Source organism: Misgurnus anguillicaudatus, chromosome 6 (assembly GCF_027580225.2).
Source record: "Misgurnus anguillicaudatus chromosome 6, ASM2758022v2, whole genome shotgun sequence".
NCBI lineage: Eukaryota > Metazoa > Chordata > Actinopteri > Cypriniformes > Cobitidae > Misgurnus > Misgurnus anguillicaudatus.
The window spans coordinates 18,537,501-18,551,281 of NC_073342.2; the positions used below are offsets into that span (position 1 = coordinate 18,537,501).

Genomic DNA, 13,781 nt, shown 5'->3' on the forward strand with positions numbered 1-13,781 from the left:
TGTAACCTCTTCTATTATGAGACTTACATTTCAGCCGATGAAACCGTGACGTCACCTGACAAAGACCGGTTAACCTGCAGATGTCCACAAAACAACTGACCCTGCAAAAGCGATTCGTATATGCTGTGGTATATGTCTATTTTAAATGATGGTGATCTGAAAGTTTATAGAAAAGAAAAAAAGTCTTGGTTTCTTTTAAAAAAAAAAGGGAGGGGGGTATTTAGGAAATTGCTATTTGATAAACTATTTGTAAGAATTTGATTTCTGTAATTAGGAAAAGTATTTTCTCAAAGTATATGAAACCAGTGGTTTCCAGTTGTGTACAACATTCTGTATTGGGGGTACAACGTTAACTGTTGTAGAACAAAAAAAGCACGCCATAAATAACGTTCTTGGTGCAAACGGAGCAGTTAAAACTCGACATATAGAAGGTGAACCCGAACTACCTGTGATGCAAATTGTGATTTTCAAACATGAAGCGAATGCATTTTTCTTTTGATATGGGTGTGAACAGGTGTGATCCACGGATGTATAACCCTGTATATTCTTTATTGTATCCTCTATGACTAATGAAGCAATAAAACATTCATCAGTCTTGAATGAAGCTTGCTACTGAGTTGAGACGGAGTTGTGAAATTTCTCTTGGCTATGCACAAAAACTTGACACGGGCTGATCAGTCATGAAGTTTGACCAGATTTCTTTGTTCCAATCTCCACTTCTTCATTCGCATTGTATAACTGTCTATGAATAATTATTTATATATCTGAATCCAGACTTGCTTGGCAAGGTACCGATCACGCAATTGTTTTCTGCTCAATAGCTGCTCACGCGATTATTTTAACCATAACCTCTAACAGGTGACTATTTCCTTTCTGTACCCTATATGTTTTAATGGCATTGGGTGTCTGTGTCTTATTAGAAGTAACATTTTAACACTTGGTTTTAGCATTTTTTGATCAATAGGATTTGCAAACCTTTCATTGCAACTAAAGGGATAATTAAAAATGTTATGAGAATAAAACACATTATTGAAAATATACACCTGGGCCCGTATTCATAAAGAATCTTAATGCAAGCTCCTAGTGATGCAAATCTAAGACAACAGGCTTTATGCCCAGCTGCACTACTTCCTGAACTTAAGCCAGCTCCTTGTTTCCTGCCTGCCATTATTGGACAAACTGATTAATCCAGGTGTGCCTCACAACAACAATAATCAGACACAGTATACCTGTAATTTCAAATTGATGGCTAATACTAGATCCTATACTTAAAAGCACTCTTTTTCTTCCTTCTTGGACAACCAACCAATCACAGTCTTCAAAAGATTGTGTCACACGTAGCAACGTGATCCCCACCTCCTTTCTAAGATAAAAGTTTTCGTCTTTTCCTTACTCGGAGTTGCTCTCAGATCAGTCCCGAATCGCTCTTAAGCTAAGACTCATACGTAAAAGATTTTAAGCTAAATTAAATTCACGTGTTTTAGACCATAAAACATTTTTGGTTACATACAGCAAACATATCCTCACTATCTGCTTGCTGCCTGTCCACTGATCAAACAGTAAAAAAACACGATCTCTGTAGACAGCCTAGGCTTCACAAACTGCAATAAAAACAAATTGGCCAAACCTACAAACAGAAACCATAACAAAGTGTTCCAGCCAATAAACGACAAGAAGGATGTGAGGGTGGGGGTTGGGCGCGTTCATGAAAGCAGGTAAGGGAGGGGGAGGAGTTAGCTACGCTCCGTTTGTTTGAAAACAGTTTAAACATCAACAAAAAGTGACGTCACACAGATTCGCTTAGAGCACCTTTAAGAGTTTTCTGAGAGGACTCTTAGAATCTTTATGAATACAGGCCCTGTTTTTATTCTCATTTCAATGTTTATGCTTAGTATAACGATTAACACAAGAACCAAAATAATATCCCCCAAAAATATCCTTTGTCTGCTGTGTGATAGCTGTGATACAGCAACACATGTCATCTGCATTAACACAGAAATTAATGTCATTCGTTCGTTTGGAAGAAAGTTTTCAACATTTTCAAATTTTAAGATGAAAATGTAGCGGAAAAACACATGTTTCTTGTAGATTTTGTTATAAACACCATTATAGTACAACCCCAAAACAGAAAAAGTTGGGACACAGTAGAAATTGTGAGTAAAAAAGGAATGGAATAATTTACAAATCTCATAAACTTATATTTTATTCACAGTAGAATATAGATAACATATCAAATGTTGAAAGTAAGATATTTTGAAATGTCATGCCAAATATTGGCTCATTTTGGATTTCATGAGAGCTACACATTCCAAAAAAAGTTGGGACAGGTAGCAATAAGAGGCCAGAAAATTTAAATGTACATATAAGGAACAGTTGAAAGACCAATTTGCAACTTATTAGGTCAATTGGCAACATGATTGGGTATAAAAAGAGCCTCTCCGAGTGGCAGTGTCTCTCAGAGGTCAAGATGGGCAGAGAATCACCAATTCCCCCAAAGCTGCAGCGAAAAATTTTTTCTGAGTTTCTAAGAGAAAAAAATAGCAATGAGATTGAAGTTATCATCATCTACAGTGCATAATATCATCCAAAGATTCAGAGAATCTGCAACAATCTCTGTGCGTAAGGGTCAAGACCGGAAAACCATACCGGATGCCCGTGATCTTCAGGCTCTTTGACAGCACTGCATCACATACAGGAAAGCTACTGTAATGGAAATCACAACATGGGCTCTGGAATACTTCCAGAAAACATTGTCCGTCAACACAATCCACCGTGTCATTCGCTGTTGCCAGCTAAAACTCTATAGGTCAAAAAAGAAGTCATATCTAAACTTGATCCAGAAGCACAGGCGTTTTCCCTGGGCAAGGCTCATTTAAAATGGACTTTGGCAAAGTGGAAAACTGTTCTGTGGTCCAACGAATCAAAATTTGAAGTTCTTTTTGAAAAACTGGGATGCCATTTCATCAGGACTAAAGAGGACAATGACAACCCAAGTTGTTATTAGCGCTCATTTCAGAAACTTGCATCTCTGATGGTATGGGGTTGCATGAGTACGTGTGGCATGAGCAGCTTACACATCTGGAAAGGCACCATCAATGCTGAAAGGTTTATCCAAGTTCTAGATGCATATGATCCCATTCAGACGTCGTCTCTTTCAGGGAAGACCTTGCATTTTCCAACATGACAATGCCAGACCACATACTGCATCAATTACAACATCAAGACTGGGTAGAAGAAGGATCTGAGTACTGAAATGGTCAGCCTGCAGTCCAGATCTTTCACCCAAAGAAAAGATTTGGTGCATCATAAAGCGGAAGATGCGACAAAGAAGACCTAAGACAGTTGAGCAGCTAGAAGCCTGTTTTATACAAGAATGGGACAACATTCCTATTCCTAAACATTGGTCCTCCTCCAGCTGTTCCTTTATATGTACATTTAAATTTTCCGGCCTCTTGTTGCTACCTGTCCCAACTTTTTTTGGAATGTGTAGCTCTCATGAAATCCAAAATGAGCCAATATTTGGCATGACATTTCAGAATATCTTACTTTCAACATTTGATATGTTATCTATATTCTACTGTGAATAAAATATAAGTTTATGAGATTTGTAAATTGTTCCATTCCTTTTTTACTCACAATTTCTCAGGGGCGTGTCTAGAGGGGGGGCATGGGGTGACACCGGCCCCCCTTGGAATATGATTGGCCCCCCCTGGTGCCCCCCATCCAATCTCATTGGGCCAGCTAGATTTACTGTCAACCTGAAAATTCCCACCACACCATTGGACCAGAGAGCTGTCAATCACTGTTTGATTTGAGACTCGCGCAAACGCGAAGACGAAGCGAGCACAGTAGTTGCGCATTTTTAAAACAGGAGGAAAGAGATACCATGACACCCACCACACCATTGGACCAGTTGTCAGACACCCACCACACCATTGGACCAGTTTTCAATCACTGTTTGATTTGAGACTCGCGCGAACGCGAAGACGAAGCGAGCACAGTTGCGCGTTTTTAAAACAGGAGGAAAGAGACACCACGACACCCACCGCACAATTAGACCAGTTGTCAATCACTGTTTGATCTGAGACTCGTGCAAACGAGAAGAAGGAGAGTGCCCCGCCACAGACTCAACACTGGCACAAATCAAATAGATTTTCCATGATTACCATTTACATTTTATTTTACTATTTAAAACGGCTTCATGTGCTTTTGCAAGCGCTCAGCAGCGTCTCTCTCTCTCTCGCGTGCACGCTTTCTCACTGCTGCGTGCGGATCCTCGACAGTGCCTCTCTGACACTGAGTGAAGGAGTTAAAAGTTGGCGGTGTTTTCCACCTGGGTTCCTTCGTTGTCTTTTCACGTAAAAGTTAACAGTCAACAGATGTTACTGACAGAGAAGACGGTTGATCGATTATTATGATTTAACGAAAGGTTAGTGTTCCCCCCCCCCACACACACACACCAGTTCTCTGTGCACGAGCTCTCTCTCTCCCTCCCTATGGTGCGGTATGCGCGCGCACGCTTAACAGTATTCTCTGATATTTTTGAATTTGCACTGAATTGTCTGCGCTATACGCGATCTACAATGAAACTATCACTCGCATTTAAAATTAAAAGCGCTCATAAGCACAATCAGATGAGAAGAGCAACCCTGCATGTGACACACATCCGAAATCACCTCGTATCAGCTCTTCAATGTAAATTGTATCAGACAATGTCGCATTTAAATTAGGATTTTAGCAGTATAAAGTAACAGCTGGTTGGATTAAACATGAGGTGTTATTGGGTCGTGTTTAGTCACTAGCTTAAACTCTTTCTTGTTGTCTGACAACATATCAGATAATATGTAAAAAATAGCATTCAGTTTTGTTAAAATACAATATAGGCTAATAAACAATGAAAGTCAGATCAGACAGAGTAGAAAAACAAATTTTTAAGTAGGCTAATATTTTCCCAAAATCCTGATATGTCAGAATGTTAACTAATACCAGCTACACGCAATGTAGATAGCCTATTTAAAGGAACAGTTCACTTAATTTAAATGGTCATATACCTAAACTTGTTTCAAACCTGTATGAGTTTCTTTCTTCTGCTGAACACAAAAAAGAGAAGAGTTAAGAATGCCGGTAACCAAAATCAGTTGATGGATCCCATTGACTTCATATGTAGGTACAAAATAACATGCAGTCAATGGGGTTCATCAACTTTCTGGCTACTAAGACTCTTCAAAATATTTTATTTTGTGTTCAGCCGAAGAAAAACTCATACAGGTTTGAAATAACTTTAGGATGAGTAAATTATGACAATTTATTTAAAGTGAACTATTCTGGAACAGAACTGTTGTTTAATGAAAAAAAAATGAATACCATCTATATTAGAACATGTGGCATTGCACAAGATTTTGGGAACCATGCTTAATATTTTCTAAACCAGTATTTATTTTCATTTGAATTTTTTGATTGGCCCCCCCTGACTGGTTCTTGGTCCCCCCTGTGCCCCCCCATTTATAAAATCCAGGAATCGCCCCTGCAATTTCTACTATGTCCCAACTTTTTCTGTTTTGGGGTTGTAAAATATAAAGCTTAAAATGTGAACATCACGGTTATTGGGGTTGCTGCTGTTTGCTTCTCCGTAGCACTAATACAAGATTGCGGTTACAGCGACAATTAAATCATGTAAAGACAGCTGTAGCCATTTATGATTGACAGCTATTCATCCAGCGCGTCTCCCCGCACAGGATCCGATCACATATCCAGATACAGAAGCCACTTTTGATGTTGACGAATGTAAACGCGCCGTGTCCTGATACTGATGATCCGATCTGCTTGATCAGATCACCGAGATAAACCCGACGCAGCGAAAGGAAATGCAGCTGAACGTTATTTGCTCTATGAAAGACATTGACAAAGACGAAAACTAAGGATATTTAATTTATAATTTGATTTTATTTTAGTTAGTTTTGCCAAGCATTACATTTTTGATTAGTTATCGTATTTTGTAATGCCTCGTTTTTATTTCACTTAACGGCAGGACTTGAGCCCCGGACCTATTAATTAATAGGATTGTTATAATAGTAATAGTAATAGTAATAGTAATAGTAATAGTAGTATATGTTTTCTCAATTAAATCTATGCTTTGTTATTTACAGACACCACAATGAAAGGTATGAAAGCAATTTAATGCTATATACGCCCGTCACTAATTTTAGCGTTCCAGAAATTACTCCTTTGGCGCGTCTTTCCGTGAGGGCGCGGATAATTGCTTATCTATTCGGCACCTTACGTCAATATCATTGTCACCATGCATGCGATCCTAATCTTGTCGGGTCTTTTCGTCAAGAGAATATCTGTTATGGGGTTATTCACGCCAAGTGACAGCTTCAATTGCAACACCTCATATACTGGGAGAGGTGGAGATGTGAAACATACTGAACTACGGATGAAAAAAGAGTCAATAGTGCCCACGTAAGAAAAAAGGAAAGATGAGGAGAAACGTGCAAAAAATAAAAGACTATGCTATGGAGCTCACTCATCTCAATATAAGAAATGTATATGTTTTTTCTCTCCCTTTTCTGTCTATTTTTTTCCTTACTTGTATTGTAATGAAATTTATTATTATGTTGATTTTTATGTAATTAGATGCTTAAATAAACTAAAAATGATGATGATGATATATCATTATGTTGTTTGCTATGCAGTCACACAGCAGTAGCCTTATATTAATTTGTACAGAGATTGAACATAATAGTACATAAAAATCCTAAATAAATTAAAAAAGAAACACTACCTGGTTGCAGAAAATGTATAATCATTAATAAATTAATATTCAGGAATTAAATTTGTTAGTTTAGTGCCAGGTTTTAATATAAATTTATTTAAGCCATAAGGTTAAGAAAATATTTATACTGTTAAATATATACTTACAAAAATATAAACAGTGCTTTCTGTGATAAAAAATTAAAATATATGTATATATGTGAATATTGAAGTACTATTTTAAAAAATTGTTAATAAAATGTTATGTTAAAATAGCTTTGCGGCCCTCCAGTGAGATGTCAATCTTAAAAATGGCCCCAAGCCGGTTTGAGATCCAGGAACATATTCTGATATTTTTATTTATCCTGAATGAATTAAGCGATGGGTGTGAAAGGGGGAGAAATATGACATTAAAAAGAAATCCAACAAAGAAAAATTAAGATTTGTATTAAAGAGAGAACAGTTGTGGATAAAATAAAGGGACAATGAATTAAGTGGAGAGTAAAAGAAGAGCCAATATGTAAAAAAAAACTGTTGGCCCCCTTTGACTTGCATTAGTTAAAGTCATGGCGAAGTAATGTTAGAGTTACCAATATTTTTTTGTGTTCTACAGAAGTCATACAGGTTTAAAATAACAAGAAGGTGAGTAACAGATGACAGAATTTTCATTTTGAGGTGATAAACTTCTTTGATATCAGTGTAAAGTTTTTTCAGTTTAACTCAGTGGAACATTGTTATTTTAATAAGCATGATTAAAAAGATAATCTGGCAAAATATAATACCAATGTTTGTGTTTTATTAAAAGTGTATTTTAACACATGCATGGATGTCTTTGGATGTCTGTTAACGTTTTTTTCCCACCTAGTTTTAGTTTTTTTGTTCGTTTTCATTAACGATTATAACCTTACACTGTAAAAAAAAGAAAGTTACGCAAATTTTTGTTATTTACTGTTTGTTCAAATGAACATTCAACATTAACAAGTCTTTATCTTTACAGAATAAAACTATAAAATAACAGCTTCATGCAAAGCATTCTGGGAAACAGAAATCCTCATCAACCTGTTTTTTTCCCTTCAGTAACTCTAGTAAGGTACTGACATGCCAGTATGATGTAATTTCTACAGAATTTTTTAACAATGTACCCTTTAATAAAAAGTTTAGGTACATATATGAACCTGTGAGGTACTAATATGTACCACTATCCCAGTGACAGATTTCTTTCTGAGAAAGTATGACCTTTACCTCGGAACAGCATTTAGCTTGCATTGATCCGATGAACATTTTTATTACTTCATATGTAATAATTGGTGATGGATGGTCTAGTATAATCCACAAATTATTTCAAATAAATGTATTCATTTTACAAAGTATAAAATCAAAAAAATGATAGGGTCCCTTGACCACAAAACCAGCCATACAGTAAGTAGCAAGTAGTATATTTATTGCAATAGCTAACAATACATTGTATGGGTCAAAATTATATTAGGATATTATGTAAAGATCATGAAGATACTTTGTAAATTTCATATCGTAGATATATCAAAAATGTATTTATCAGTACTAATATGTGTTGCTAAGAACTTTATTTGGACAACTTTAAAAGGAGATTTTCGCAATAGATTTTTGGCACCCTTAGATTCCAGAATTTCAAATAGTTGCATCTCGGCCAAATATTGTCCTATCCTAACAAACCATACATTAATGGAAAGCTACCCTATTCAGTATGAATCTTAAAAAAAGAAATTGGCTCATGACTGGTGCAGGGTTTTTGACATGACATCAGCCAAAAAGATATCAAGATTATATTTTACATTTAATGTAGCTGGGTATTCACAGGCAGGGTCACATATATAAAGCATTCCTCAATCATCAGAACAAAACAGCCCAAACCAAAACCTTAACTTTAATATCTTTATTTATGTACAGAAAAAACTAAAGATAGACAACGTGTGAGGAGCAGCAGAGAGCTGACCAGGAACAAGATCAATCATCAGATTAATAGCTGACTGTTTTGGCAGGCTTGGTCTCTCCGAGTTCAGCCTCCATGAAACGATAACGGCGATGGCGACGTAACGTTTCAATTGCCTTCTGCTCAACGGAGGAAGGTGTTATGCCCAAATCCTCCAAACCTGGCAGATCGTGGCACTTCATATCTGTTGTGTGGAACTAAAAATGGGGGTGGATAGCAGATTCTGATATATGTTATCATACTTATAGTGAAGAGCGTAACATAAAATATTTATCTGTAAGGCAAACTTAATATATCTAAAATATACGAATGCTCCGAAATACATACGCGGTCGACTTTGTCGCGAGTTGTCCAGGGCTCGAAAGGGTTCATCTCAAAGAATCTTGCGACCAAGCTAAAACCAAAAAAATGAAACCGTAATATAAGGTAAGATAGTTGGATGATTCAATCCAATTTTATGAGATCAGAGGGTGGCTTACTGATAAATGGGACGAGGTATGGGGTAAGCTACAAACGGCCTGTGGGCCACTGCATACACATACTCCACCAGGTCATGCAGCAGGTATCGGTTAGGCCTGTTGGGCACAACAATTGTGTATGCAATACTTCTATATTTTATGCAGTATAATCATACAAAACTGGACCAAAGTTGAACACTCAACAAACTAAAACAATATAGGAGTAAATGGGACCATTCTTACCCAACTAATGCGTATGTTTTCCCATTAGCATCATTGTCTTTGATGGCATTGACAATGGCTTTGGCCACATCCACCACCTTTAAGTACATCAAGGTAAATTTGTTTAAAATGGACATCAAGGCTGTAAGGTAGTAAATATAACCACTATGTATTGTTATATTGGTAAATTTAAAGAAAGATGATATGACATATTTGTACTTACATGAACAGGCTGTTTGACTGTCTTCTTGCCCATTGAAATCAGAGGTACAGCTTTACCAAACCAACGCATGTCTGAAGAAAGACAATTATAATACACTAGATACACGATAATGTACTGGGATCAAACGTGCAACACTTTAGGTTAAGTGTGAACTAGTCGCCCCCTACAGTTATCTGGAAGAATATCCTATTTGTGCTGTCATGTACCACATACAACAAATACATCAATGACTTCTTTCAAGAGTCAGATACCTACTTGCAAAATGGTTGAAGAATCGGTCCTCTCTTCCGAAACACTCAGATGGTTTCATAATGATGGCATCAGGAAACTCATCTCTGACCGCTTCCTCACCTACAGCCTGCAAGAAGTTACGATCAGTTATACAAAGCTAGAAATCATTGAATTATTTTGTATAGAACTATGCAGAATAAAAAAAATTGACCAATACTACAGCTGCAAGCCCATGGTTTATGATGTTTACCTTATTCCTCAGATATTTAGAGGGGCTACGGATGTCTGCATTGAGGTGGGACATATGAATAAACTTTTGAATTCCGGCTTCGCGGGCTGCCCTCGCAATCTGCTGGGGGATGGTGACGAAGACATCATCAAACTTGTAGTTGCTTTAAGAAGAGAAAAAAAACACACTGTATTACAATATCATTCTGAAGAATAAAGAATCAGATCCAGATCCATCAAAAAAATCATTTTGCATACATTATCGATTTAATGTAGAAGTAATAAAAGTGAATGCAATACCTGGTCTCCCATTCTCTTCCCACAAGGTTGATCACCACATTGGAGTGAGCGATTGCTCTTTTGATCGATTCCTTATCTCTCGCATCCCATTCCTGTGATAGTAACAAAGCACATTTTATCAACGTAGCCCAAAATAAAACATTTGTGACCCTGTCTGTGAAATTCAAGTTAACGTCTCAATCTAATTATGAGACAGGGAGCATCAAAGTTTGATTTTAAAAAGTAGGTTTTTACAGGCAGTGTCACATTTGATTATAAAAGGAAGCTGTGTCTTCTAATACAAGACACATCATGATAGATGTATGTATTTACCATAAAGATGATCTGGCCAAGATCACCCATAGGTCTAAGGTACATGAGATCATACTGATCACATCGGTGGGGGATCACAATCTGAGAGCCCATACGCCCTAAAACGAAACCAAACAATTTACAAACCAATTAAACAGTGGAATCTATTCTAGCTTTTACCATAAACCATATCTAAACGTCCAAGTCGGTTGACAACATATCTCCCAAGGAAGCCTGTGGCACCAAACACTGTTGCTGCTACTCCACTAAAAGAGGAACGGCCTCCTTTACCCTTGGGAACCAGGGCATGATGGATCTTCCTGTGCTGAACTACCACGGGTCCAGCCGCAAGCACCACAGGAGAACAGGTGCCTACATAACAACAGGACAAAACATACGACTCTATAGGACTATAACTCCGTTAACTCAGGTAAAGCATTGCACTGGGTTCGGTTTTATAGGAAGACACAATGTGTATACCTTAAATTCACTGTAAACACTTATATAGAGAAATAAAACGCATACTTATGATGGGAGCTCGCTTTGTGTGTGAACACACAGGCACAGTGTTTTCTAATGTATAACTGGATTTGAATAAATCTGTAGGATGAAATACGTTTGAAATGCATGTTTGTGACTGCATAGTTCAGTTGTACAGCATTGCGTTAGCTGCGCGAAAAGTCATTGGTTCGAATCCAGGGAACACACATCCTGATTAAATGTATACCTTGTAATGCACTGCAAGTTGCTTTGCATAAAAGTGTCTGCTAAATGCATAAATGTATTAAAATGAATAAAATGCTTCAACGCGCCTATGATGTCTAAACTGTTGCCTATGTAGGGAGTTCATTATGTTTGGAAATGCAGCCACAGTGCAGTAAGCCATGCATGAAATGTTTAATTGCATTCAAAAACATTAATAAACTAAACTACTTTTTGTAATACGCGTTTACGACTTTAAATGACATTTCTGACAGCACTACAATTGTACTAATGTACAACCGAGGCCTGATCTTATTAACCGGGGTCACTAGATACACTAAATATGATCCCCTTTAAACATCTTTCAGTTGCATGTTATTCGACCGCTTAACAGCTTTATAGATAACATTATCAGGTTACAGTCACACATTGTATATAGTTAAGTCATTTAAATGTGAACTTACTTGAAAGCTTGGGAAGGACACCCGCAGGACGGCAAAACAGAGTGACGGCCGCCATGATTCCTACGTCAGCGCGGAGTACGGAAACTGTGGAGGGTCAAACGCTAGATGAAAAACGCGAAATAGCAGCTTCTATTCAATTCGTATTGCATTTTGGTAATGTCTAATTATTTTTAAACTTTCAGTGTGGTTATGCCGTATGGAAACCTGAATTAATCAATAAGTTAATAAAAATATAAAGACGTTTTGAAAATTAATTAGGATTTCTTACCACATTCTGTCTCCTCCTGAAAAAAAAACTGCTAAAACCAGCATAGGTTGGTGAGATGGTTTTAGCTGGTCTCTTAATTTGGTTTTAGCTGGTGTAGTAAGCTGGTTTAGCTGTGTTTTTTCCACTTTTTAAGCTGGACTTTAAATTTTGCCAGGCTGGGAGGACCAGCTTAAATGCCGGTTTTAGCTGTTTTTTTCTCAGTAAATACTGTAGTAAAAAAAATCTGTAGAAATTACAGTGTTACTTGCAGCTGGTTGCTGGTAACGTACCGTAAATTTAAATTTATGTTATTCACTGGCAAGAGTTTGTTTAAAGTTAAATACATTTTAAATAATAACAAGTCTTTATCTTCACAGAATAAAACTATGAAATAAGAACCTCATTCAAAGCATTCTGGGAACCAGAAATCATCATCAACCTTTTTCTGTTTTTTGCTTCAGATTTTGTTTCCCAGAATGCTTTGCTTGACTCTGCAAAGACAAAGACCTGAAAATGTTCAATGTTGATTTAACTTTGAACAAAATGTTGCCAGTAAATAACATAAATGCAAATCCACGGCAAGCTACCGGCAACCAGCCGCAACCAACACTGCAATTTCTACAGATTTTTTTTACAGTGTAGTTTATTATTAGTAGTAATAACTACAGTTTGGTAATGTAAACTCTAGTATTTTTTAGTATCAACTATAGTTAATTGTTAAACTAAATAGACTATAACTTTATTGCTACAGCAAGGTTCAAAACACTACTACTGCCTTGGTTTTTTTTTTTTGTATCAATTAAAACAAAAGAATAAAAATAATTGTACTGATTATCGAAAAAACAGGGAACTCACCGTTCTGTCAACAACTTTATTGTATCATAAGAAATAGTAGGCATATTTTAATTAAAGAAATTAGATATCTAACAAGTGTTATAAGCTCACCTGAGAAAGTCCTTGTATGAGGCAGATGTCATTTGACACTCATGTAGCTGATGGCTACAGCAAGCATAATTTTAAACCTTTGGGTGTATGTTCATCTGATTAAATAACTAAACAAAAACAGACAGTATTACATCTTTATTGTCATGTTATGTATGAGTACATTTCATTCTAATACTGAAAGGCACTACTGTACCTAAGACCCTTGACTTTCTTCTAACAAAATGATTAAGAAACACTCAATGGATAGAGATAGCAAATGGTAGTAAAAATCTCTTTTGCAACTATAACAAATAAACAATATGAACAAGTAAAACCTTGTCTAATGTTTACATGACTGATAGCATCCAAATAGGGTGCATGGTGTTTACCTTACGAATACTAGTATATACAGAAAAATAAACAATTAAAATCCATAAACTGTCGTATGAACATATGGTAAAGCACTAGTTTACAAAACTGAATTATCTTTAAAATCACTTTAAATAGTATTTTTAAAAGAAACTTTATACTCTAATTCCATATATTATTAAGAAACAAACAAACATTGTCTATATTCTCATTATCATCAATACAATCATTCAGGTCTTGTGCACATTATAATCAAGTGTGCTTTGAATCAGATATTTATGATCCAAGTTTTTTCGATGGTGTGTCAAGCACGAAAATAAAAAGGCTAAATCTCTTTGAATCTCTTTGGCTTATTATTGCACTGACAGGGAGCTTACTACAGTAACTCATAGAAAACTAA

At 36.4% G+C, this 13,781-nt stretch overlaps 1 protein-coding gene across 2 annotated transcripts; it reads right to left on the minus strand.

The window, feature by feature from the left end:
- Positions 1 to 8,650: 8,650 nt before the first annotated feature.
- ndufa9a (NADH:ubiquinone oxidoreductase subunit A9a) lies at positions 8,651 to 11,974 on the minus strand. Of its 2 annotated transcripts, none has more exons than XM_073868652.1 (11): positions 11,842 to 11,974; positions 10,876 to 11,047; positions 10,697 to 10,793; positions 10,385 to 10,476; positions 10,107 to 10,248; positions 9,881 to 9,983; positions 9,626 to 9,696; positions 9,424 to 9,500; positions 9,202 to 9,297; positions 9,050 to 9,116; positions 8,651 to 8,919 (listed from the first exon to the last, which is right to left on the minus strand). In XM_073868652.1, exons 1-11 carry the CDS (start codon positions 11,894 to 11,896, stop codon positions 8,749 to 8,751), a joined length of 1,143 nt encoding a protein of 380 aa, XP_073724753.1. In that variant the 5' UTR covers positions 11,897 to 11,974; the 3' UTR covers positions 8,651 to 8,748. The 2 variants fall into 2 exon arrangements, with proteins under 2 accessions (XP_073724753.1, XP_073724754.1); XM_073868653.1 differs by having other exon boundaries at positions 10,697 to 10,789; positions 10,872 to 11,047.
- Between the last annotated feature and the right edge of the window lie 1,807 nt (positions 11,975 to 13,781).